We start from the raw sequence: 24,252 nt of genomic DNA, 5'->3' as shown, positions 1-24,252 counted from the left end.
GTCAGAGGGCGTAGGTTATTCCATGACGAAATGACAAAAAATACTGAACAAAAATAACGACCGCTTAACACGACTCACAAATAATCTGTCAAAAAAAGATATTGAAAATGTACCTCTATCTAACAGTGATATGATTTTTTAAGAAACCCTAACTCTTAAGGAAACACAAATTTTTTTTATAACATCATTCAAATGACTAACACGTCTTCGAGTAATTTTTTCATTCAAAATTGACTTCTAAAGCTTAAAAGTAGCCTGTTTAATTGCTAAGACCAATTGCTTCAAATAACCCCACAAGAAGTAGTCTAATGGTGTCTAAAGTCACAGTTTCTTCAAAAGTTGAAGCTCCAAACTTTTCTAGCAATAATTCGGTTGTTGCACGTCTTGTTGGGACCAACTTCTTCCAATTGCGGCCGTAAAAAGTTAGTTATCTTCGATTTGTATCACTCTCATTAGACAGAAACATTGGCACCATCTTCATTCCGAAATAAGTACGGATCGATGATTTTACAACAATTTGTGGATTTTCTTTGGTCCAGAATCGACACTTTGTTTATTTATCGCACCACTCAGATGAAAGTATGCCCCATTAAAGAAGATTTTCCGCAACCGTAACATCAGCAACATTTTCATGACTTCGAGCGGTTCTTTGTCTTACCATATTGACATTTGTACGACCGAAATATTCAACAATTCCACGAATAGCGAGCACAGGTTATTATTACGACCATAAAATGGCAAAAGCGCACGGAAAGTTGCGATTGGAGAACGACTGTTTTGATAATATAATTGAATAATTTGTAAAAGATATTCTTGCGCATATCTTTCTAAGCTGAAATTGTAAATATTACTGAATACAACTATCATGATATATTAAAAATGGCCGAAACGACACTTAGAGAACATATCATCCCTATTGGAAAACCCGGTATAAATGTATACTTAATGTAATCTATAATACTCCATATTTGTCTAAATGCAATAGAAAACGACATGTGAAAATCTTAAAAGAAATAATATGCAAAACATGTGTATATACATATGTAAAAATGCACATATGCATATACATTTACTATGTGTAGAAAATACGATACCAGCTAGATGGCATAATTATTGAATCGCATAGAATAATTACAGACCACATTGTCTACGTGGGTAAAACCGGTTTTTAAAACCAGTTTGTTACAGTTATCAAAAAATTTAATTAAACAGCTAAAATGGTATGGTAAAAATTGGTAATTGCTATAAAATTGTACGCTCTTTTTCGTCACTAAAATCTGATTAGGACCGCTCTGTCAACCCAATAGACCGTAGTAATGGTTTTGTCGTTTTGAACGTTGACTTAACGAAGTTATGTGTTTTTCGGATTTCTGAGGAAACAAAAAATTTAATTGATAATGCTGACAAGAAATTCGTGAAAATGAAAAAAATTTATTCAAAAGATAGGGTAATTTTTCAGGATTCTGTCTGGACTTAGCCCATTTGAGTCGATTACTTTCAATTGTTTCGCAACATTTTCATATGAAATCATCTTTTCGAATTGCGAGATTATAAAATGTTCGTTTCTACCCCAACTTAGCCCTTCATTACTTTTCTTTCTTCTTTATGAATTGTTTTTACTTTTAACATAGTTGAGATATATCCTACTAAAATCGGTTCAGTAGTTTAGAAATTTACCACGTACCTAAAATAAAAATGAAATTTGCTCAGATCGCATATTTAACTGTTACTGATGTGGTGTTTCCCATTATGAACCTTCGTTAATCAACATTGACGTTAATGTTTCTTTCTCAAATGGCGGCCAGAACTAAAAAAACTTCGCCAGAAATTACGCTGAAAGGGAAATCGTCTAAGTTTACGCTCCAATTTGTATGACAACCATGTGTGTAATTGTGGACTAGTTGGCAATTTGTGGTAGCAATTAGTAGGTTGGTGCTAACTGACAAACTTCAAAAACAAATTTAACAAAAACACAAAGTTCATTGTGACAATGAGAAAGCAGCTCAAAGGTATTTCTTTAAAATGGTAGCAACACGATTCAAGATGTAATTGTATTGTAGTTGCAATAAGTAAAAGGTCAACAAATGTAGAATACAAATAAAGGTAAACAAGCCATTTATTTAACCTTCATTCCTAATCGAGTCTCTGCTATCAGACGTCATTGCGGCATTTTACTATATAAGCAATTCGGATGATTCATGATTGGCAGCATTTACGTTTAATTTGTATGGTAATTTAATGATAATCATTTGCATATTAATAATTATATTACGGAGAATAGGAGTATTTAAAGTCGTTAGATAGTCCTCAAATCGTGCTATTTCCGCTTTTTAGTGGTTTTTGCGAATGCATAACATCGTCTAATAATTTCGATTAGTTTATTAATATTAAATTTAAGTAACTTCCCAAACCTGTCGGGTCATCGCATACCAGGCTGAGCGCCTTTCCGCGCTGTTAGCTCTTTTGATCAGCTTCTCACATGCTTTTGAGTACGGTCTTCACGGTACGCATCCGTCTGTCATCGATGTTTTGATGTATTTACATCATCCCGTTAAATGGCTTCTCAAAATGATCGATAAAATCAAATTAGATTTCACTTTTTGCGGTTTACACAATTTTTCGCTCGTTTAAGTCATCTCATTTGAAATAATTTTTCGACTACTTCAGCGCGGTTGTGTAAATTGCTTATTATACCAGCTTTTGAATGAAATAAGTTGGTTAATTTAATTAAATCTAGGTAATTATATACATATACATATACATATATAAATAATGATATTGACATTTGTAAAAATTTGCATTCGAGCACTTAGGAGACGGTTTCTCAATGTCTGGTTGGCGACCACCTGTAGAGTCTTTGCCGAAAGAAGGAGTATTTTTCAAGTTGACCAGAACTTAACTGACAGATGGCTGTGACATTGCAAAATTAAATATTTTCCATATTTCGTACAAATTGACATCGAGTGACCACGTTACCGTTACCTATACCAGTGAAGCGCCCTATATTGTAATGTATACATATGTATATAATATTTGTGTATTGTCTATTAGCACTTTTGGAGTCGCTTCTTCATTCGCGGTTTGTAAAATCGAGAAAGCGAAACAAACTATTTTTTTTTTCCAGAGATTACTTGTAGTTACGCAGCGATTTACTATAGCTTTTTAGCTGCTGCGAGAGAAATGTTTTCTCGCTGATCTCTTTGCCGTTGCAGCTGCTCCATTGCACCGCTGCACTGATTCGATGGCGGCCTGACCGCACGGTTAATTGCAATTTAGCGATATGGTGCACTGCTCATTGTTGTTATTGCTAGCCGTATACAACGTTTTAAACACAATTTACGAGTGTTTTTCACAGTTTCCTTCTGCTCTTTGTTCATAAATTCATTTCACTTTAAAGTGGAAGGCATTGACTTGTCTGCAATCATGTTTTGCTTCACTGCAATTGCACGTTTTCTTATTTCGCTTTTGTTGTTTTTGTTTCGTGCTTCAAACTTCATTATTTACTTGCTCATATTTGCTCGGCAATCGTTGCAACGAGTTTTCTGCTAACAAATACCAACAAACCCGTATACATACATACCTATTTATGCGTTATGAGTTTGGAGTTTGCATGCAAATTATCCGCAACATTTCAGTGACAGCCAATGCCAGTCGCATTTTGCATGCAAAAGCTCAGTATGCGCACGTCGCTCTATGCGAAGTCTTATATACATTTGCATACATATTCATATGTGTATGTAAAGATACATATGTATGTGCATGCGCCAGCTGTCATTGCTCTGTGGCTATAGCGGTAAACCTAGTACTGGTACTATTCTCTGCCAAGCAAAACGGTAATTAGTGCTTCAAAATGCAATCCACTTACGCGCATGCGCAGATGCATTTGTCTACTTTCTTTTATAAATTCATATTATTTACATATATGAATTTCTATGTGTTACGACCTATTAAGGGGTTACATGGGTTTCCTCGGGCAAAAAACGGCATTTTTTCAATAATTTTTTTTACACATAAAAAATGAAATATTTTAATGAAGTCTTTTTTTTTATTTAAAAGACTCATATTTAATATTTAATAAACATTTTGTAAAATTAAAAAAAAAAAAAATATCATTTCCGGCAGTCCCTCGGAAAAAAGGTGCAGCCGCGTTGTCAACAGAACTTCTTTCAGCATCATCTGAAATAAAAAATACGTGTTTTAGTAAAGACATTAAACTAGGTATTGGACGAAGGAAAAAACAAAATGAAAATTGGATTTTTGGCAGACGTTTTTATAAAAAATGCAAATTTCGATGATAATTTCTCGAACATTTTTTTTGAATAGTTGCAATTGAAAAAAAATGCTTCATTCAAGATCTTGTAAATGATATCTCGAAGACCTGTGTAAAATTTCATCAAGATCGGTTGAGTAGTTCGCGAGAAATCCTGACAACCGACTTTGAAAACATAGTTTTGAGAAAAACGCGTTTAAAGACGGCGCACTTAGTCTAGCTAGCCTCGAGCGCACAAGTTCTCAAGGCTGTATCTCCGAAACTATTAGTCGGATCAACTTGAAAATTTAGGACAATATTCTAGAGATGTTTTAGAATTTAATAATTTCGATTTTTTGAAACTGTGAAACCCATGTAACCCCTTAAAGTACATGTTTGGGAGGTGTTGAGTACAAATTTTATTTAGACTTTACTTCATTTTTAACCACTTTATTAATACCTTTTTTATTTCTTTTTAGGTAAGTTTGAAATAACCGAATAATGCTATTGATTAACGATGCACAATTTAACTGTAAGTTAGTGGCTTATATAATTCCTAGTATTCTTTGAGTCCATGTCCATGTACATATATGTTAATCTGAAAATTTTAAATTAAAACTGAAGTAAGGAATTTCAGTCGGTACCAAACGTTGAAAGGGACAAGCTGGTACTTGGAATCTATATAAAAAGTGTGCTAATTCACTAGTCACTTCTTTTCGTTTGTTATGGAAAAACAGTTCATTTCAAATATATTAAACCTGAGTGGCTTGTGTTTTAGTTGAATAACTTTTTTTTTTTTAAATAATTTAGCCTATTTTTCAATTTGTAGTAAGATTGACCCTAATGGTGTTCTCGAATTTAACAATATAATGATTTTTTTTATGGTTTCGTTGGTAAAAACCAAATAAAGTCATTGGGTCCGTATGTTAACTCTATTATGCGCCCATCTAATCCAAAAAACATTAAATAATTAGATTATTAAATTTTTGCATGTATTACTATTTTACCAAATGTGATCAAATAATATCAGTAACAGTGGTTTAATATTCATTCAGTCTACAATAGATCTTGACATTGTCTTACCACATTTTTTTTATAACTTGACACCTTTTATAAAGTTCGGCACGAAGTTTCCAACACCCGTAGTAAACGTCGAAGATCCTATAAAATGTGTCAATAGATGTCATTGCAGTTGTATATCTCCAGTGCTACCAATCGCATTGTGTGATACCATATAAGCTTCCTTTAAAAAACAAAATAAATTCGGAGAAGTGTTGAAAGTAAGTTTCAGGTGTTCAAAAATGAATGAAAGTAATGATGAAATTCGATTTTGTATAAAAAAGGGAAGAAACCACGGAAGCCACCAATGAAATTTGTGAAGTTTACAAAGACGATACTGATCAGTTCGTCTAACCATTTCCGTCAGTCTATACATATACTCGTATGTAAATACTGAACCTGAACTGTTGCACACTGTTTAAAACATGTAAGGTATACGTAACTAAGGATGAAAGCGAACACTTCATACATTAGCAAGAATACTAAAAAATATCGCTAATGAGTTCAATATTCGTTAATCGAAGAAACCGTCAATATACATACATTGTTAATACCGAATTATAAAATTCCAATCGAAATATTTTTACTTACTTTTTTTAAGTCTCTTCTGTTAAGAATTGTAAAAGTATAAAAATGTCGGTTTATTTTGTATTTTTATGCAGAAGGCCACACCTTTGTATTATTGGAGCGGTAGAAGTGAGTTTACCTTTTCCCTTTCGACACTAATGCTTAGCCTAAAAAATTAAACATCAATGGGCACCGCTTAGCAAGGTATAATATAACATGTAATAACAAAATCCTTTAATCTCACTTAGATTTCAATCCCCACTCTCGTGACTTCCCCAAACAGTATACTTTGTAAGCCCTGTTTGTTTTAAATCAATTTTATTGCTGGCTGTTTGATCAATCTATTGTGTTATATTTTCATTCCATTCAGCATATCCACCGAATCATGTGGGATGTATGTATGTATGCACATATAATAATATAAAGGCAATGCCAATGCCAGAAGCAGATTTAAAATCGAAGTTAGTTAATAAAACGAAACATGAAAATAGAGAAATGAGTAATAACCAAACGGACCTCGACTTGTTCGCAGCGAACGAATTGCAGCTAAGTGCTCGTGGTCCAAGCGTTCAGACAGAGTTGCTGTATTTTGTGTGTTTTGTTTGCGTTGGCCTTTACGTGTGCTGTTGTGTAATTAGTGTGAGCAACAAAGTACATTTAAAAAAGACTGAGTCCCGCAGCTCACCGTCTTAGTAAAGAATTATACGCCATTGACTCAGTCAGAGTCGAATAAAAATGAGACGCAAACAAAGAGTTTGCCATACAGTGGCCCATTCAAACTGCAATCGCCAACTTTGGTTAAAACAAATTGAAGCGTTAAAGTGTTAAAGGCGGAATTGCTTTGGGTGTTTCGGCAAGGTCGGCAAGACTCCGAAATATTTTGAATGTATACAACCATATGCTAGCAGCGGTGGGAAGCAATGTTAAGTCCCACACACATGTACAAAAGCACACCAACTCGATTTCAATCAACTTTATAGGATTACCTAATAGTCCAACAAAAAAAATAATAATTGTTCACCAAAACCACGCTTACATGCGGTCATATATGTACATTTTACATTCATACATTTCTAACGGCAAAGAACGCTGGGATTTGTGTGCCGGATTATTGTCAGATTTTCATCGCACCATCAAAAATATAACACGAGCAATACGCCCTACGTCCAGACCGCAGACGGCGTGCTAAGGCACTCAAGTGGGGCTGACATTGAGCTTGATTTCGTTTCTTCATTGTGCCACCACCGCGTGATTTTATCAAAATGACTTCATATTTTTTGAAAATTATTGTAGTAATGTGTAAATAAAAGCCACAGAAATATTTTATTTCGATTCTTTTTTAAATAACACATACATATGTGTGTATATACATAAATGTGTTATATGTATGTAGTTTGAGGTCTTTTTTTTCGTTGTTTTCATTTTATTTCAGTTGAACTCTTAACTCCGTGACTTACACAAACTTGTTTCCTGAGCCTTCATATAATGACATTTGAAACCCAAAATTGGTTATTATTTTATTTATTTGTGCATGTACATACATACAAGCATTGCTTTTCATTGTTATGCAGTACAAGGGTATATGAATATTAATATTCAGTTATTTTATACTTCTTATTCTGACTGCAATGGTACAGATTTTTATAGCTTATTGCACGATTCAATATATTCTATTGCACTTCCACTTCACACAATTATTGTATGTTTTGTTGTTGATTTCTCTATTTTCATGTTTCGTTTTATTAACTAACTTTTTTGACATTTCGTTCGTGCCCACGTGCGTTGTAAACTGGCTCTTAGTTGTTACGTATAAATATACTCACAAACATAAATATTGAGTAGTGCAGGCAATTAGTTACAAGCCACTTTACAACTAGTATCATTTTGTCCAATTTGTTTTTTTTTAATTGCCGGAGGCAGCATTCGAAATACGCATTCAAATTCGTTTAAAAATGAAGTTTTAATCCTAACATCGGAATGAAAAAATTAAAAATGGATTATATTCAGGTTTTCAATTTTTAATTACATTTCTTTTTTTTAATTTCCATGTTAGTACTATAAATTAGATTTGTTTGGATTAAAAATTTAAAATTATATATTTTAATTTCAATGTGCTAGTTTGCCGAGCAGTGCTCTGTAGTGGATTGAAGATGATGGCTCTGTGCAAGCACTAGTTTAAAATAGTAGAAAATAATTCTACACAATTTGCCTTAATTCTTCATTATATGCTTGGGATTAAACTAGTATTTTTTAATGCAAAAGTTGTCATTACAAAATTAAAAAAAATAATAATAATTTAATTAAATGTTAATGCATTATTTGCAACACTGCTATGGACTAAAACTAAAATCACAAATATGTATCAAATTTCAAGTTACATTTCTATAATTTCGGAATTTACCTATGTAACGGCAAAAATGTTACGATTTTTCTTGTTTAACTAAATAGGTTAGTCAAATCGTAGAGGATTGGTACAAGACATGTCTTCGTTGAACTAGTTTGCTTTCGGTAGTTGCAGTGCAGATCAGTACTATCGTATAAAATAGCGTAACACTACAAAGCATACATACGTACATACAGTTGTCCACAAAATAATAGGAGTGCCAATCTGAAAAATGTGTTTGGCTGCATAACTTTTTTAAATCACATGTAAATGACACGAAACAATAACGGTGCACATAACGGGATACTAGCATTAAAATACAAAACAAATTTTTATTGTGATGATTGCTGTTCTTCTTCTGCTTTGCTAGTTCTCGGAGACACTGGTTATTGCTTTCCACAAAATAATAGGAGTGTTAGATATTTCATTTTCAAAATAGTCCTTAACATAAAAAATTTTCACAAAATTAGAAAAGTAAATATAGTTCCATATTTTAGCAGCAATTTTAATTAGTTATTATTTTATTTAATCATTGAGGTTTTCACCAGGGGGTAGAGAAAATTATTATACAGAGGAAAAGCGGAAAACGATAAAAAAAAATTGAGAAAACTATGAAAAATTTATAAAGAGATTCAAAAAATCGTAAAATGCTCTCCTCAAATGATAGAAAATGCCTTTATTTATAGAAACAAAAATGAAACTCGTAGACAAAAGCTCAAAACATCCACTTCAGACGATCGCAATATAGTACGCTACTGCAAAATTAATCCTTTCGCTTCAGCCAGGAGCATCCATGACGAACTAAATTTGTCAGTTAATACTGAAACTGTTCGTAGGCATTTGGAGCAGAACAAATTATTTGCCAGAAGTCCACGAAAAAGACCCCCATTAAAAAAGAAACACAAGGAAGCCCGCATATAATTTGCGAAAGAGCATGTCTCCTGACCCGCGTCTAAATGGCGAAATATATTGTGGTCAGACGAATCCAAAGTTGAGTTATTTGGTAGTACAGGCTCTAGGAACTTTGTCCGACGTCCCCCTAACTCAGAATATAATCCCCGGTTTACCACAAAAACCGTTATACATAACGATGCCAAATCATGGTACTTGGTCGTTTTTCACATTGTGATGTTGGTCCTATTCACTTAATTGAAGGCATCATGGACCAAAGGGCATATGTCAAAATATTATATGAGGTAAAGTTAACGCATGCCTCACGGAATAAGCCATTGATATGGGTATATCAACGGGATAATGACTCTAAACATACTAGCAAGTGCGCAAAAAAAATGGTTTAGGGCCAACGGAGTTGAGGTTTTGTGGTGACCTGCTCAGTCTCGTGACCTCAACCCCATTGAAAACCTGTGGACAGATATCAAGAAGAAAGTAGCTGAAGAGAAACCAATCAATTTGAGAGATTTATGGCAAGTAGTGGAAGAGACTTGTAAAGGAATACCAATAAAGCGTTGCCAGGATCTCATAGACTCCATGCCTCGGAGATGTGATGCTGTGTTAAAAAAATCGAGGTCATTCAACGGAAAATTAATTATTTTAACATTCTGTGAAACTTTGGAAGCATTATATATTAAAAATATAGAACGGTCACGTATTCCATAAAATACTCCTATTTTTTTGTGGAACTAGTTTTTTAGTTTACTTGATATAAACTGCGATAAAAAATTTTGCTTATGCTTAATTGAAATAAATGAAATCTGGAAATATTAATAGATATTTAGCAAATTACATTATGCAAAAATTTTGAAAAAAACAAACATTTTTGTTAATGAAAAATAACAATTCGTTTTTCTCATGTGGCCACTCCTATTTTTTTGTGGACAACTGTATGTACGTACAAGCTTGTATTTGCGAATACCAGTGCGTTATAACAAATTAGCATGGCATAAATTTAGCATGCATAGCAGAAAACTAATAAGAATATATCAGAAGGAACACATACATACTTTTAGTATTTGTGCGTGCATGTGTTTGTAAATGTGTAAATGTCTTCCAAACGACAAATTACCCAACACAGTTGCCAATTACTATATTTGGTCTGGGTATGCAAAACTTCTCATAGCGGTGATCGATGACATTGGAGCCGGCGGCCACTCGTATAGCGGAGACAATACATATGTATATACCTGTTAAAATTACATAAATCATAAATTAAAATTACATAAATCATAAATTAGCCCCAACGGTTAATAACACAATTAAATAACTCTCATATTTAATTACAATGCGTAAGAGTGTGTTTGTTGCCGAGTGGTTTCTTCGCTCGATCTAAAAGACGATCTTTTATTCGATATTGTATTGATAGCCTAACCTGCTTGGCGACCATCACTTCGATATATGGCAGCAAAAGTATAGGAGTCAGTCGGTGTTGTCAACAGATGTTTTGCATTCGTTTGTTTAGCTGTCAGGGGTTCGGTTGTTTGCCCACCTCTGCTGTTTGTCAGTGCACTTCATGAATGCTTTTGTTGTTGACTAACTCAATTGTGATCTTACACTACAGAGAGCGTAGGCTCTCTCCCAATGCTGTCACGCAACTGACGGAAACGTTAGTGGCGTCTATTTCATTAATTATGGCAAATGCGTGTGCGACACACAAATTCGCTTAAATTACTTGCTTAGTTGAATATCTTCTTTTTTCGGAAGTATTTTGCACCACACGCGATAGCAAGCAATGACGTTTATGTGTATACGTACATATATTTGCCCATATAAGGTGGGAGCTTTTTAGCAGCTGTTTCTATACAGTATTTTGTCTGAAAATTAATAGAAGTAATACTTTTTGTTGTGGTTATGTGTTATTGAATACTACAGAATATTTAAAACTAGTCGTAGTAGTATTTTCCCTGCGGGGTGGGCTATGTTTCATGGGGTTTCTGAAGTTGAAACAACCATATATTTTAAAATAAGTACCCGATATGATATGATAAACTTCATCGTTTTTTTTGGTGAATAGAAGGTGCCTTCCAAAGGAAACAGCACTAAAAAAACAGAATAAATAGGTTTCGGCAAAATCAATTTATTGTAATCAAAATAGTCTCTTTCTGTTTCAATAAAGCTTTTTGCACGGTGCAAAAGCATGTCGAAGGAGTGTTTTAGCTCGTTGGCCGGTATGGCCGCCAGTATGCCGGTGCTAGCCTTTTGTATAGCCTCCACGTCCGCATAACGCTTTCCTTTCACGGGCAAATGGAAGAAGTCGTACGGTGCCATGTCAGGTGAATACAGGGAGTGGTTAATGCTCAAAATGTGATTTTTGGTCAAATAATCGGTCACAAGCGTCGATCGAATGTTGGATTCTGAGCAATTTTTGCTTGTCAGTCAATTTGTGCGGAACAAACAGTGCACACATGTTCGGTCAAAATGCGATAAATCGATGTTTTGGAGATGTTCAATTCCATTTCCATGAATTTCAATGATGATTTCCGCTGATTTTTGATTTTTGATGAATTTTGATTGGCCCACATGTTGATCGTCATTTATGTCCTAACGACCACTTTGAAAACGTTGAAACCACTCGTGCACTCTGCTACGGGATAGGCAATTGATCAAGATAGCAGACTCTAACGCATCAGTCGACATATATGTAGATAGTGCCTCCAGAGGGCGCTAGATTCAAAAAGTCATGTTTACTTTGGAACCTTGTGTATAAAAGTTTCGACGAACAAAAACCAAACTCTATATGTAAGTAACTTATTTTTCCCATCCTGCTATATAGTGCAGAGGCCTAGACGATGACAGCATTTGATGAGTCGACGTTGCGAGTTTTCGAGAGAAAGAAATGTATGATTATGATCCTTTTCGCGTTGCCACGTCGAATACCGCAGTCGATGAATGAAGTAGATCGGACATCTAAAAACGTTGTTCGGAAATAAACCTCGTAAAGTTTCATGAAAAATGTTTTCCCTTATTGTTACCTGATTTTTATATTTTCACTGTCATTGTTAAGTATATATTAAGGAAGCTCTTAGCTCGTTGTCCAAAATATCCGATTACGACAAATGATCAATATAATGTTAAATTGTACAAGGGCCGAGGAAATTTATATGATCCCGAAAAATTTAACTTCGGTTTTAGACCCATATTCTCCTAGACATAGTTGTTTAGAATGATCTGTAGAAAACATACTGCATACGAGCTATTAAAAAAAAGATCGACCCGCTCTAATGTACTTACATACAATATGTATGTATATAACTAGTTTAACAATTATTCAAAAGGCGAATTTGTACACCAGTTTTCCGATTTTAACCAAGTATGGTCCGCTAGACGCGCTTATAACTGTAGCTGCAACTGTAACTTGCAATGTCATGACATCAGAAGATTGACATGGACGGATGAACGGGTTTCTCGATTAAAACCATTTAATAGGAAACATTTGTTTATATTTTTATTGCACCCGCAGTACTTAAAATCCACTAATGTAATAGGTTTTTGTTTAAGATATAAATTTATCGCCCATTATAAATGTTGATCGCCTATCTTCGTACTTTTTTTTTTATTATTGAGCACAATAGCCATCAAGGGGTTTCCCAACTTTCCAATACCATTTGTTTAGTACGATTTGTTCATTGTGTCAAGATAGGGCTCAGCGTCGCCGATTATCTCTTTATGGCCAAATTTCTTTTCTGAATTCTGTTGAGACCCAAAACCAAAAATTTATATTTTATTCTAGCTTGTGTGAATGAAAAGGCGTTATTTCGAGAACAAATTGTCCAAAAGCAGTGACATTTAAAAAGTAATTTAATTCTAGAGCGCTCTCTCATACATTTCAATCTGATTTGTTGGAGAAATCACCTTGAAATCACTCGACTTGGCTTCTTGTTGTTTTAATTTGTTTACCTTTGTTTGTTAACCTCTCAAGTTGCTAAAACTTCGCGCTTTGAACGTACTTAGTTTTGACAAGCGGTTTTTTTGTTTGATTTTTTTAATATTATGAATGCCAAAAGATCACTGAAAAGAATCTGCAAAGAAGTAAGCAATGTCAGAGAACAGAAAGTTTTTCTGTGTTCATGAAACGCTAAGCTGCGTCTTCCATAGCTTACTCAACTAAACTCACCGTGTAGAGTTAGGTGCTGCCGTTTGGAATTCCGCTAGCGTGCGAATCAATTTTATTTAATAAAATGTATGGTGCACAATGCCAGTGATGCATTTCAATATCCTGTACCCTCTAATGTTTCATCCATTTTCACATATCGACGCAAAAATGCGGTTTCATTACGGTTTAAGATCACCAAACACTTCTCCGCGCGGCACTCACTTTTCACAGAGCTTTTTCATACCCAAATATTCGTGAATGTAGCGCCATCTATGTGTCAGGCCGGGGACTTTTCATTTGACTTGTTAAATCACTATTATGCAATCCGTGCTATGTGCTTCTGGAGATCGGTTGGTAATGCTTAAGACATTCGTGTTACCTTTCGCTCTTTTGCTGCTATTCAAGTGTAGTAGTGTGTCACAAACGAGCACGTGCCGCGATAAGTAAATTACTCTCGTAATGAGAGGGCGTTGCTGCTGCGACTGATCGATTTCAGTTGGGAAGGTGAAAGTTTGCTGCTTCCTCTTGATCACCTTCGTCTCTAGAGGTGCTAACAGAACAACGTTTATGGCAGAAAATATACAATTTTCACACCAATAATTACTCTGATTTTCACCTTCAAGCAAGTCTGAATTTCATTTTATATTTGTTAGTAAAAATATTCCAATCATTTGTAACTTTTTACTTTTTTTTATTGGTTCACATTTATTCACTGTAACATATGTATGTATGTAGTTCAACCTGCTTAACGTGACACAATCATCAGCAGCCCACTGCAGATACAGTGCAACCCTGTTGGGGCGTCATTTTAATGCCGACGCGTGGAATATTTGTGTTGTCGATTTGCATTTACGCAACGACACCTGTACGTACATACATATATTAAAGTGTGCTTGCTGTTTACAGTGCACATATGTTGCTCTCCGATTTGTAAATGTTAAGGAAAATTTTGAAATCTAAATTGTAATTAGTAAATTTTTGTTAGCTTTTATACCTTTCACAAACACAAAATATTCTTTACAAGAACTTGATTTTGAACGGTCAGTTTTTATGAAAACTATATTCTATAGTAACCCGAAAAACTGAGGCATGAGCATGCTATAGTGATCCTATCCGAAAAAGTTGTTCGGACATTGTCTTAGACAATAATTTATGCCAAATTCGTAAATATATCTTGTCAAATAAAAAAAAAGTGAATTCACACACGGACTTGCTTAAATCGACGCAGCTGTCGCGTGATCATTTATATAAAAACTTAAAAGGGTCTCCGACGTTTCCTTTTGAATGTTACAAACTTAATATACCGTATTTGAGGGCAGAGAAATGATGTCGAACGCATACTTATTTTCTTACTGGGAATATTTGAAATCTGTATAATAGTGAGAATTTGTTCAGGGTCAACCCGTTCTTGCATTCGTGTGTAAAATTCCCATCAGGACCTCGAGTACTGCGAATATCAAGCATAGTAGTCGCTTCATTTCCATTTGAATACCCTTAAGACTGAATGTGCCTTCAAGCAAGATAAATGCACGTATTTTTAACATTAACTGAACCTTACCAAATGACACAGGTTACAACGAATGACATTCTGAAGTCGTCTGAGACGGCAATCTATGAGATGAAACAAGAATTCTGTTTATTTACGCATTTATTTTCAGTGGCAGTTTGCTGGCTTCTTTTAATCGTCTCTGTATTAAAGTCAATAAATACGTCGATGTTTTTAAGTTGTCCCCTCTTTCTTTCATTAATTGAATATGAAATGCTGTAATTGTATTGTGTCTGTACCGTTTGGTCAACTGAGGTCCGCTTTTGTAGATGTTTTTAGTGCAATACAGAATATATATAATAGTAAAATACATTATTTGTGTAACCTATTCATTATGAATTTATCCCGCTTGTTGGATTTCAAAAAGTAGGTACAACAGTATGTACTGAGTTATATCCCTTTCCTTTGGTTTAGACTGCCAGTAACATTGGTTGAGGGAGATATTCAAACAGTTTGAAACTCATTTAAAAAAAGTTGTCATCCAGTGCCAATTTTGGCTATTCTAGGGATCAGGTTCTATGAATTTTAGTTACTTGGGAACTCTGTTTCCTAGGTGTTTTCTCGTATTTTTTATATTCAAATATAAAAATAAGTATATATTGATTTCTCAATTTTTATTACTTTGGCGGCGAGTCATTTTGTTGTCAATTAATGAAATCATAATTTTCTTGTTGACATGTCCGCGAAATGTTTGTCAGTACAAATCAACCCATTTAGACTAATTAGGTTCGGCAATATCACAGAGCAAAGTTTCCGTTTAGTGTGCTTTTAAGATGAATTATTTGCAACAAATACGCTTGTGGAGCATCTTAGACTGTAATGTTATCATTTAGTTATAAACTTCTTTACAACTAGTGTGAAAAGTTCAATCGAAAACCGCAAATACTTACAGTGAGACCCCGTTTAACACTGTTTCGTTTAGCGCTTTTATTTCAATCCGGGGATTCCCCGAAGTTGTGCATTCGAATACCCAAAAACATACATTTATCCAATCCAATTTTGAAGCTTATTTACGGCTAATAGTTAATGTTGTGAAAAAAATAGTCGGAAAAGAGAGATTCAATATCGTAAATGCTATAGAAAACATAACATTCCTTAGAATGAGATAACGGAAAGATTTTTGAAAGGATTATGGTAGAACATTTGTTCAGATATAAGTAAGAGCGAATACATTGGACACTCTGTCAATATGGATGAAATAGTTAAATTATTAAAACAAAAAATTAAAAAAGAAGGAATGGTTCAAGAAACAGCAGCTAGTCTTTCGAATGATGAGCTCTGCTCTTGAACAAAAATATTGATAGTAGTAATTTCGAAAAAGAGTAAAAAGAATATTCGATTGCATTTGTAAAAAGTAGTATAACCCTTATAACCGAAATTGTGGGCCAATTTATCGGAAATAAATTTTGACATGTTAAGCGGAGTCTTACTGTACTCGCTTCCGTGCATGTTTGCATTTATGTCCGTTCTTCGGCCACAGGGCTGTGTATCAATATGCACTTTCAGCTGGGCTGGCCATGCTATCAATGATGTGTGTATGTACATAGGTGGACCGGCGCTTTCGTTTTAGAGTGTCTCACGTTGTCAGCACGTTGCAGTGTCCGTCTAATGATAAACTTTTTCAATTATTGTGCTCTAAAGCCAAATTAGTCTTCATGCGCTCATTGGCAGTCTTATATCTCAGTAATCAGTACGATTTGAGCCTCCAAGAGTGACTGTCACACATTGCCGACAAGTGTAGTGCAAGTGCAAAAATACTAAAAATATCACGATTAATTCACAAGAAATAATTATAAATTTTTACAGTTAGACATTTTATGTGGTACATATTAGTAAATTTTAATGCGCCTGAGCGGTGAATGGTGAATAAATGGTACGTTGGGCAAGTTGAAGGCAATATGTGCTGGCAATATTCCTATTTGCTTGGGCTTCGATCAAATGGTGTGATGAACTTAAAATCATACGTCGCAAAGCTACTAATTGCGTGAGTACGCCATTGGCGAATCGTATTCAAAATCTAATCGATCATTGTGATATGCAAGAAACCCATATACTGAGACCACCCGCTATATACCCAATTATTCCTGATATCCATTTATTCATATCGGATAGTTATTGTGGCTGCCAGAAAGCAGCTGCGTTAATCCAGGCCACAAGGACTTTCGGGGAATCGAAATGGCTAATGAATTGCAAAAGGTTGACAATCAAACCAACTCAGGAAAAAGATGCAAATCGTTAAAAACGATACACAACGAAATTTCCGAAAGGGCTTGATTGCCAAGATCATGTGCAAGGGAGTGGAAGGAAAACATACAAACTTTCACTCCACATGGTCTTGAAAACACTGCAAGACAGTTGTTGGCGTACTCACAGGTCACAACTTACTGGCATCACATGTGAAACTCCTCTTCTGCTTTTGTCGGCCTTATGACATAGGTAGCTTAGATCTGGATGAAATATCAGAATAAAATAGAAGTCTCCATTAAAGTTCGCAACAAATTTCAGCTCGTACAAATAAATCCCCAGTGTTACCTAACATCATCTTTGAAATTTTCATATTTTTGACAGAAAACAACAAAAAAGTTATGCAGCTGAGGTCTTAATTTTAAATTGCGAGTTCTAAAAGAATAAACATTATTTCACATAAAGGTTAAGGGATTTTCTTATTGACGTTTTCTTTTTTTTTATCATGCATTGGTGCGAGTATTATTTGTATTTGTATTTGTATTTTATGTTTATTTGATTTAAAGAATTGCAAACGTGAAACATGTCCACACATTACAAATTAGTGTTTGAATGAATTCTGTTTTAATTTTTGAAGAAACTTGTATTATGCTTTAAACATTTGAGAAGTGGTAGCACATACATTCATGTATCTGAATTGATTCAATTATTATTATTGTTTTTAATTATTTGGCGCGCAACACAAGCTTTCTGCTTCATTCAAATGAAAATTTTTCATTTTGACTTTTAAACAAATAAATGAAATCAAAACAAATAGCAACACATAGTTGAGAGCAGCGCACATGCTGGCGGGCAGGAAACAAAATTGAAGGAAAGGAAAGCAAAGCAAAGCAAAAATAGAAGAGCACGTTCAGCAATTCAGCACTTATTGCGCTCATTTACAGGAACTTTCCCACCAACAAAACTATAATAAAAACAGCAAAAACATATAATAGCTGTTGTTGCTTTGCAATTTAAAATAAATAAAAAGTATTTTGTTCATTTCGTTTGCCAAAAGCTGTGTCGCCGCCGGATTTGTTCTTTTGCCGCCGAAATATCTCACATGCAAAAGCTATTCAGCATAATAAGTTTTGATGATTTTAGGTCATATTGTGCATCGTTTGTTGTTTTTTCACAACTGCAGTCAAGTTTTATTAATAACAATGCTTTTTATTCAAATCTTCTTCAGCTTTGATCGTTCATCACGCCGTCGTAAGGAGCGCTCGAAACGTTCACACCGTAAGTCGCCCACATCGGGTAGACGTGTTCATAAATATCGTTACAGGGATGAAACATCCAATTCAAGTTCACGGAGACGGCATCGGGACCGTGCCAAGGTGGTTGACGACCGAGAAACCGGACGTAATAATCGCCGTTCACCGTCTAAGGTAAAAACTTTTCATTTTGTATGCAGGGAAATATCAAACAAAAAACAGAAACTGATTATCGAAAGAAATGCAAAACTTATTACTAATTTAATTAATTAAACACGGCTTATACTATAAGAAACGTAAATTTTCAAATAAAATACAATTAAGCTACAAAGTTAATTTACACATTCTTCAAATGTGTTGGTAGCAACTTGAAAACCAGAATGAGTGTTTATAGAGTTTTTAACAAAAAAAAGTAGTAAATTCTCCAATTTCCCATTTTTTTATTCCCATTATGACCTAAAAAGGTATCATTAAGGTATTTTACTTATTTATATATATATGTGTATATGTATATGTGTGCTGTGCCATTTCTGTTTGAATCCATATGATTATCTCATGTGTTTACTAATAAAACCTTATACAAGGTTTTCTAATAAGAGTGATATGATTTATTAAAAAACAAATGGTTAAGGAAATTTAAATGTTTTTTATTTACCGTGAATTATAATCGATAAAATTATGTTCTGAATATAGCATCATTCAAATGGCCTTCACAACTTTTTTTGAAGGAACGAAATCCATGAACAGAATTTTCGAGTACTATTTCCACTAAATCAAGGTTTATGTCATGATTAGCCTGTTAAATATTAACCTTTAAATCTTGAAGAGAGTCTGGTTTGTTGTAAAAGACAAATCTCTATTGACCGAAACGGTGTCACCAGCTTCATTTCGAAATAAGTACGGACCGATGATTCCACCAAAACAAAAACCGCATCTAACTGTCAATTTAGGTGAATGTAATGGTTTTTTCATTAGAATCGAGAGCTTTGTTTATTTACCACAACACGCAGATGAGAAGTGAGCCTCATCGGAGAAGATGATTTTCTTGAAGAAATCGTTCACGTTTTCTACTTGTTCCATGACAAATCAGCCGTCAATTTAACATTGACGGTGGTGTAATTACTTCAGTTTTTGGGTGGGAACATTTTTATACGGATGCCAGCCCAAATCCTTTCTCAAAACCTGCGCACGAAAAGTTGCTATTGGAGAACGATTATTTTAATAATATATTTGAATAATTAGATAAAATAGTAAACATTACTGAACTCAATGAAAGACAAGTACAGATCATGCCATTAAAATGGCCGAAACGACCCTTAGAAGCATATCATCCCTATTGGAAAACCCGGCAATTATTCACATAGTTTATAATTAATTTATGAAATCAGGTAAATTTTATGCTTTTATATACCTTCAAAATCAGTCATGGTATAAGATCATCCCCACTTTCCATCACCACATTTTCCGTTTAATTTTGCGGGGACATACTTGGTAGGAAGCCAGGACGGCGTGATCATTCTCTTCGTTCCGTGTGTTTCTTTTTTACTTTTATTTTTTTGATCGCCTTCAAGAACGATTGTCTCTCACCTAAAATCCGATTGCTCATGTACTACATACAGATGTATGTATATTCATACATATACTATATGTAAGTAGCATACGGAAGCAAATGAGTAATTGGTTTGAGCTACAAGATCAATTGCAATCGATGCAAATATAAATAAATAGCAATTGAACCAATTTCTTGCCAAATCCATTTTTTGTCAGACGTTAACGCGTTTTAACTATTCTGCTTTTATGCCTTTATCGCCACATTACTCTTGCCAATGGCATCCATGCTAGTCAGTGTAGTTTTTGCATTTAGAGATTTTGTGCGCGTTTGTTACTGCGTGTGAACCCGTCCCTAAATCCATAAATTTCTAATACAAAATGAGTATGCTATTGTTCAAGCGACACCTGGAGAAGTCTCAGCTGGTTGCTCAGAATTTCATTAAGGCCAATAAAAGTGTACTCTGTAATGTGAAAATGCGTGAGATGCCAGCTCCCAGGAAGATCGAACGCGTGCACGACCTGGTGGCGCAGTGTGCAATGCTTTTCACTATGTACACCTGCGACTGGATTGCGGATGAGTATTTCGCGGATCACGACGGGGATTATCTTGTAAGCTCTCAATGTTTAATGTACTGAGCTTTCTGATTGATGTGTCGAATGTTAGTTAGACACAGAAAATGTGTAGCACTCGAATTGCTTGCGTGACACAACCGAATGTGCATGAATCAATTGTAACAAATTACAGAAATATCGATTGCGCTCCGATTGTATCGGGCATTCGTGCTTTGTTGATCCCCATCTGAAGTATTACGGTGATGGACTATTCTCTGTGAAATGTTTTTTGTTTTTCGTCCAGTTTGGTCAATTTATGCACCTACATGCTCGCCCATACTTATGGTACATACAAACACTTCGGACATATTTCTGATTGAAAGCGTACATGTCAATTCAATTAGTTTAGTTATTCACAGTGACCATTGAATAGGGGCTTTTTAATGAAATAGAATGGCACTCTTCTGAGTGAGTGTCGTGGGGGTCTATAAGTATTTGTGCTTGCATTTATTGTTTAGTTTGCAATTTGGCAACGGCGGATGATACGAATCGCAAACTAGTCGTATTATTGACGTCTTCGATAGCGTGTCACCGCTTTGGTGTTCTCCCCATTTCGTTACCACCGGTCTCTCAAGATTGAGTTCTTTCGGCAATTAGAAAAAGTAGCTGTTAAACGACAGCAACATGTTTTCAAGTCATCACTGTCTTCGTCGGAAAAGACCGCCATTTGCGGGACGCTCTCGTTACGCAAAACGATCAATCGTTGCCGCAATAATTTCGATTTGGTTGTGGAATGTGATTTTTTATTTGATAAGTTTTTGGGCGATTGGATAACGGATGAGTATTTTCTTGAACATGATAATGATTATCTTGTAAGTGTGTTGAAATAAAATCGCTCGGTTAAAAACGTTATATATTTTATAATAATTTTAATGATATGATATTGCATGATTATGCATGCTTAGGACTAATATAAGCCTTACACGTCCATTGTTGCAATGTAATAATTATCTTACAATCTATATATAGCATTATTAGTATTATAAGTGATAAAAAAATTAAAAAAAAAAACGATACTTCTCTCGGGATATTTGTACTTGCAGGACTAAAGTCTGAGTTATTTATAGCTTTTAAAAGTCAATAAGCTCCGTTATTTTTATGTTATACGAGAATTTGTGTGTGGATCTGTACGATGAATTTTTGAAATTGGGTGGAGCTACCTTTAAAAACGTTCTTTTCACTATGAATCTTCTTATTCTTAGAAATATATTCCAATAGTTACGTTCAAAATGAAAAGGGTACCGAGTGAAGAGAATACCAGTCCACTCCTAATAATTCCCATCTATGGAAAAGAACGCTGTGGTTGGGTTAAATTAGTTGATCAAAAATAATATTATTACATGAGTATACCACGTATATGTATATATGGTATGTATGTAAACATATGTCGTAAAATAATTAAGCATTACGAGATAAACAAATGAAAAGTTTGTTAGAAGAGCAGTTGCGTCATCGCTCTTTGCTCTGGGATATTTTACTTCTTCGCTTCGCTTCGTTTCTTTAAGAGAAAGTCCCTTAAGAGCGCATCAAATCGAAATTCAGGGAGAATTGTAACTTTATTTGAATGTGTTGTTTATTCCGACGTGTTAGCCTGTTTTCAAAACAATGCGCGCGCACCATTTCTTCAACACCAACACTCTTACGTGAAATATTTTCGAAAACGAAGATTTGACTTTTCCAAAGTTCTTACAGGCTACTATATGTATGTTTGTTTGTATATATAACTAAAATTATATACTTGCACTCAAAGATATTTGTAGGTGAGATATATATACACATATATATACATACATATAATGATCGGCTATTTCGAATTGTTGGCAAATATTGTCTTTCGGAAGGCTGCTTGCTGTTGGTACTGCTTATACTCGTTTTGAGTTCGAAAAACTAATTCAGAAGAAAATCCAAACCCCCATTAGACGGTTGTGTGCGCGTAACAAAAAGCAAGACTTTTCAAAATTTAAATTTATTTTTTTTTCTTGGTACTTTACGGCTTTATGTAAAATTGTGTCGACGGTACGGCGCCTGCGAGAGTGCAAGTATAATTAAAAGTATAACCACACGAGCCGTGCGTGATATTTGGTTCAGTGTTCGTTTAGTTAAGTTAGGCAAAATACAAACATGTTAATATAAATTTAGTGTTGTAAACAGCTTTTTTCTATTTCTTCACTCTTTGAAAAATTCAACATTGAAATTGATATGAAAACATATATTGTTTGTCGCGGTTATCCCCCAAAAAGAGTGACATAACGTTGAAAATGGTTCAGAAAAAATAAAAAGTGACGAAAAAAGTGAAGTATACATTTTTAAGATAAAAATACAACGACAAAAAACGTGGCTAGAAAGAAGAAATATACAAAAAATAAAATAGCAGAACTTGACAAAACAGCGGGTTATATTTGTGAGTGAAACGTAGGAGCCAAACATGAATAGAAAATACTGAAGGCTTCTGTGTATATTTTCAAATTAAATTATATGGGTTTGTCTGCCAAAGAGTTCCGACAGATCCATTAGATTTCGTGTTCTCTTTCCTTTAATTTTTTCGTTTCTACTCGATACTTGATTATAATTTTGTGTCGGACTTTTGATCTGTTAAATAGAGCTTTCTTGAATAATAACAACAATAGCAAAAAAGATTTCGACAAGTCTAACTAATTTAAAAAGACAAAACGCAAAAATTTCGCACGATTCCTTAGGTCTCCCAATTCGAACATTAGTTGTATGTAGACAACATGTATGTATGTATGTGTATACTTATGTATGTATATGCCATTTTTATTTATTCCGCATTTATTTCGCACTGCGGCGCATACCCACCTTCGTCACATAGTTTCTGGACGACATTTCAACTTTTCTGAAAATCTGTTTGTACTTTGGTCCCTTTCAAGCACACCATTCCGCCTTTTATGCGTATTTACCTATTTCAACACATGGATGATGTGTGCGACTTTGCCCCACCGCCACCACTCTGCATTGATTCACGCACTGCACCAGTTTAGACACGTGTGCGGTTGCTGTTGTGCCACACAGATCAGCACAGGGTAGCGTTGATCAACCGTCTCTGTGGCAACACTGTGCCAACGTCATCTTCAGCTTTTGTATCGACCGCAACTCAATTGAGTGTTTATTGCCTTGTTTGCCATTGGTTACAATTGCTGTTGTTGTGATTATTTTTAGATCTTTCTATTTTAAGTAAATACGCCAGAAAAATTAAAAAAGGAAATACACCCATTTTCCAATACCATTTCGTCTTTATATTCACATTTATACATACATATATATGTACATACATATCCTGTAGTCAACGCAACTAGTTAAAAACTACTTTGCTACTAGTACTTTGCCACTTTTCGGATCTAAACGTTACAGTCGCATACCAGTTCATAGTTGGTGTAAGTCAAATAAATTTTTCGCTGTAGTTGGATTTCCGAAAGGGACTTCAACTTGTGAACTGGTAAATTTTCTGTGCAATGCGCTTCCCTGCAGGTATACACATACACTCAAGCAAGCATAAGCCGCAATAGTCATTTATGGTTTGCACTTTGCTTCCCGCTTTGTGTCGTTGGACGAGGTGAATGGACAATAATAGGAAGCAGCTTCCCATGCAGAAAATGTTAAATAAAGTTTGAAGCGTAACAAAAATATCGGTTATTAAAATTGTGAAATGAAAGTGCCATTTAACATTAACCGATTCGTTAGTTACTAGTTAACCGATAATAAAACGAAAATACAAGTGAAGTAAACTAACCGAATAACAGTGACAATTGATAAACATAATATTTGATGCAAAAAAAAACATAC

The 24,252-nt window shown here is 34.6% G+C and overlaps 1 protein-coding gene across 18 annotated transcripts in view; it reads left to right on the top strand.

Annotated features, from left to right (window-relative positions):
- The window catches only part of LOC105232593 (serine/threonine-protein kinase Doa), a 75,389-nt gene that overhangs the window by 22,109 nt on the left and 29,028 nt on the right, over positions 1-24,252 (top strand). For 15 of the 18 annotated variants that reach the window (XM_011214330.4, XM_011214329.4, XM_049461153.1 and 12 more), the window contains one exon: positions 18,264-18,462. In XM_011214330.4, the coding sequence (XP_011212632.1) occupies positions 18,264-18,462 (199 nt within the window). Of the gene's footprint in view, positions 1-18,263; positions 18,463-21,325; positions 22,520-24,252 lie in introns of those variants that run through there. The other 3 variants (XM_049461152.1, XM_011214327.4, XM_049461151.1) reach the window with 3 other exon arrangements.

This window comes from Bactrocera dorsalis, unplaced genomic scaffold (assembly GCF_023373825.1).
Source record: "Bactrocera dorsalis isolate Fly_Bdor unplaced genomic scaffold, ASM2337382v1 BdCtg010, whole genome shotgun sequence".
Lineage (NCBI taxonomy): Eukaryota > Metazoa > Arthropoda > Insecta > Diptera > Tephritidae > Bactrocera > Bactrocera dorsalis.
Note: the sequence above shows the minus strand (reverse complement) of the source record. Positions and strands in the feature narration are given on the sequence as shown.